Source organism: Porites lutea, chromosome 8, assembly GCF_958299795.1.
Source record: "Porites lutea chromosome 8, jaPorLute2.1, whole genome shotgun sequence".
NCBI classification, from domain to species: domain Eukaryota; kingdom Metazoa; phylum Cnidaria; class Anthozoa; order Scleractinia; family Poritidae; genus Porites; species Porites lutea.
The window spans coordinates 4114322-4118414 of record NC_133208.1 but is presented as its reverse complement, the minus strand read 5'-3'; the positions used below and the strand labels follow the sequence as shown (position 1 = coordinate 4118414).

At 36.7% G+C, this 4093-nt stretch overlaps 1 protein-coding gene across 2 annotated transcripts in view; it reads left to right on the top strand.

Moving 5' to 3' along the window:
- Positions 1-700, top strand: part of LOC140945711 (uncharacterized) — a 12126-nt gene extending 11426 nt beyond the window's left edge. For both annotated transcript variants that reach the window (XM_073394753.1, XM_073394751.1), the window contains exon 6: positions 177-700. In XM_073394753.1, the coding sequence (XP_073250854.1) occupies positions 177-571 (395 nt within the window). In that variant the 3' untranslated portion in view covers positions 572-700. The remainder of the gene's footprint in view (positions 1-176) is intronic.
- Positions 701-4093: the final 3393 nt, after the last annotated feature.

Sequence of the window (4093 nt, the reverse complement as noted above, 5' to 3'; positions counted from 1 at the left end):
GAATTAATAATTATTCTATCACAACAGTTTTTATTTGAGCAGTTTCTCACCAAGAAAAGCGTCGAGCCTGCGAAAAATGTGAAAAATGCTTATGACAAGGTTCGTCGTTTTCCAAACTTTATTCATTTTCATTAGAAAGACTTACAAGGAAAATTATGTTTTGTATCTCGGTTTAGCTTGTCCAGCGGGCTGGGTTGAAAACGGAAATCAGTGCTACTTTATACTCCCCAAAGAAAAGAATACATTTGAGGGAGGTTACCTATGCAAGCAACTCGGAGCAACCCTACCAATCATCAAATCAGCCGCGGAGAACGCCTTCCTTTTGAGTTTGATGGAGCGAAAAGGTGATCCACGGCTTGGAATGATAGCACCCAACGGCGACAACGTTTTCGAATGGCTCGACGGGACGGCAGTGGCCGATACCTTCTCTGCATGGAATACCGGTGAGCCTAACAATCCTGGATCAGAGAACTGTGCGCACTTGTACGTCAACGGAAGTGGCAAAGGAAAGTGGAATAACGATCCCTGTACGTATTCCCGAGCTATTGTTTGCCAGATGGAGAAGAAATGAGTCTAGCCCACAGCTGCCGTGAAGCTACTGAAATTGTAGGGTAGTCTTGCTTGTAGAATTATAGTAAGCGATCATGATCAATACTCAGTGAGCCAAACAACAAAGAAATAAAGGTGTTGGGAGATATTAGTTGTTGTAGACAATCATTTGTTTGTGTTTTTGCATAATAAACTTAATTTAGCTGTCAGTATCTCAATTGGCATTGCCCTGAACATTACCATCCACCAGTGCCAATGATCATTTTCTAACTTAAGGGGGTAATTTTGGATATATCTCAGGGAACCCATACGCTGTCCTATTAAGCCAGTAGTCCATACTGAGTTATTCATCGCAATGTAATTAATTTGTCAAATAACGTTTTGGTTTGGCAGAAAATGACTTTAACAAATTTCGGTGCTAGTCACGAGAAATTTCGACTTGAAAATTAGCGGTATTTAAGCAAATTACCGCTCGCCTTGACTGTAGCGCAAGAAGACATTCACTTATTATCAGCTTATTCTACATCTCTTCCCGATTTATTTTATTATTTTTAAGAAGTTTAAAAGGAGCCATGACATCAATAGAGACCTGAACGAAATCCCACTGTTTCTCTATGGATTGAAAAAATTATTTACCATACTACCTTTATCACCAATAAGGTGAAATTTCAACAGTAAAGTTAGGAAGAATGAGCTTTTAATTGATGTAACGTATATTCTGGGGAAATTAAATCGTTGTCTATAACAGAGAGCTAAAAACCACTAAGATTCAGGAACATAAGCGATTGCGTGACAGATCGTGACAGAGGTTACAATCGTTTTTAACTCGTGGGTACGCGCGGGCGTACCACGAGTTATTGCAGGGACAGGAATATGCGAATGAGTCACTCGCTCACTCGTAATAGACGACTTCGTAATTAATCGGGTCCGAACTCGAGAGCGCGAAGATCTATCGTTTCCAAAGAAGCACGCGCTCGCCGAAGTTCGGTGGCATCAAATTCCTCGCTGAGAGCGTGCATCGTGCGCTACCGCACGGTTAGAGGATAGAGGTCTTACCAAGTTTAAGACACGCAGGAATCTTTCAGATAAGTACGATTCAAGAGCCTTTGACTCGTCCAGGCGTTAAACTTGACGAGAAGATGAGCATTTGCTCTTCGACTCCTTCAACTTCGACGCTGGCTTGATCTCCTAGCTTGTAGTAATGTAGTAGGTTATGTGTATGAATGAATGTATGGTAAATAAAGGCACTTCTTCTTCTTCTTCTTCTTCTTCTTCTTCTTCTTCTTCTTCTTCTTCTTCTTCTTCTTCTTCTCCTTCTCCTTCTCCTTCTCCTTCTCCTTCTCCTTCTCCTTCTCCTTCTCCTTCTACTTCTCCTTCTCCTTCTCCTTCTCCTTCTCCTTCTCCTTCTCCTTCTCCTTCTCCTTCTCCTTCTCCTTCTCCTTCTCCTTCTCCTTCTCCTTCTCCTTCTCCTTCTCCTTCTCCTTCTCCTTCTCCTTCTCCTTCTCCTTCTTCTTCTAAACAATTTTCTAAACAATGTACCCACGAGTTGACGATAGTCTTTCTTTGATTTACGGATATTGAACCCCGAACTCGATATTAATGCTGTTCATAAAACAACAGCATTGTCTTCTGAGAATCTAATGAGTTTTGCGTATTATATGAAACTTCGTTCGTTCGAACTAGGCGAAATAATAGCTAAAAACATGGCAAGAACAGCAAGAAGACAACTCGAAGGGCGACATCTGCAATTTGGAGAATATTTTGTATTTGCGGAGCTGAACAACCCTACACGTGAGCTATCGAAGATGAACTTAACATCGATAAAGGTAAGCTTGTTTTAGCTATGTTTTTAAACTAGGAATTATTTTGAATGAATAATAAAATAATTATTGAATTCGGCTTTCGTACCATATGAAGAATTATGGAGATCGATCTCCATAATTCTTCATAAGATACTGACAGCCTCATTCATCAATTGTTAAATAACTTGTTGCTAATCAAATCCATAGTCTAGCGATCTCCTGAGATCGGTATTTTTCCATCCGCTTTACGGAATTCCGCTGTCTGAGGTATCTGATCCTCGTTTTAGGGAATCCTGTTTCAACCTTACGGTCTGTAATCTTTATGTAAAATATTTATTTATGTCATGTTCATTCCCACGTTCTTTTTTGAACCTAATAGCTTCTGAGCAACGTACTCGTTTTTACATTCAGCGAAATTCACGACCTTCTGACATAATTGTTTTGCCCCAGGGAAATTAAAGACCTTCATTTTATTGGCAAGCAAGAGACGTAACTCTTTGTGCGATGTTACACGAGTTGTGGGTAATCAAATTATAATGGCATTCATTAAACAGATCGAGTAAAATTTAAGTTTACATATAAATTTATAATTTTTTTTTACAGAAGGGCAGGAACCTACGAATTATATGGCGAACTATTTATAATTAAACGAAATCCGCCGTGGTGGGAATTTACTGGTTTACAATCAGACAAACTACTGCACTGAAACTATTAAAAAATGAAACAGCGTCATTTATTAAGAAAGTTATATATTTAAAGGTCTTCTAGTATAAGGTTTTTAACACGACTTTCATAAGAAAATTTTTATTTTTTAGATGTTATAAGAGCTCGGTTTGTAACAATAATAAAAAATAATCGCCAAATTTTACATTCGCCAGTTTGATGCCATTCCAATTGTGACAAAGGAAAGGAGATGGTTAAAGATGAGCTCCAGAGAAATTGCTCTCGGACAAAAGCAAGTACTTTTTTGAACCGAAGAGTTTCTGAGCAATGTCACCAATTTTTTTATGCTAAAAGAGATTTTGGTGATGAAATGTTAGTGGTAATTTATATGATAATTTTTTCAATCCACGGCTTTCTGACTTACTTGGCCCCTTTTTTGAAGGGAAATATAACAAATTCTGATCTTTTTTTATAGGGAAACAAGCTAGAAAGACGACTTCTTGTCCGATTTCCGGATCAGAGTTGTTGGTAATCAAATAATCTTACTTAACGGAATTAAAATCATATTTTTGAGGCTTCTTCTATTATGAGAATTCATCAAAGATTAATCATAGGTGTAATTAATCAAAGATTAATCAGGTCTTTGGACGAATTTTCGACGGTAATTGGTTTCTGTATCGAATACGTCAAATTTTGATCCTTCAATTTACATTGTTACCAAGTATAAACGTTTCTTAGCAAAATTCTTGAATAGGGGTTATTAGATTTGTTAAATGATAATTCTCTTTTGTAATGACTTAATCTAAAACTCTGGACTGCCTGCAAGAGTCATCGACCGCATGTGAGCCGCAAGGAATGTATTTGCGAAATCGATATTGACAAAGCGATTGCTATTTTTATGATTTATATAATTCTTAATGTTACATAGTGCTTAATTCTTACTTCAAATATTTCTGTAAATTATGTACATATTTTGTTTTTAAAGTTCAATAAAATTATTATTGAAAAAACATTATTATTATTATTATTATTATTATTATTATTATTATTATTATTATTATTATTATTATTATTATTAT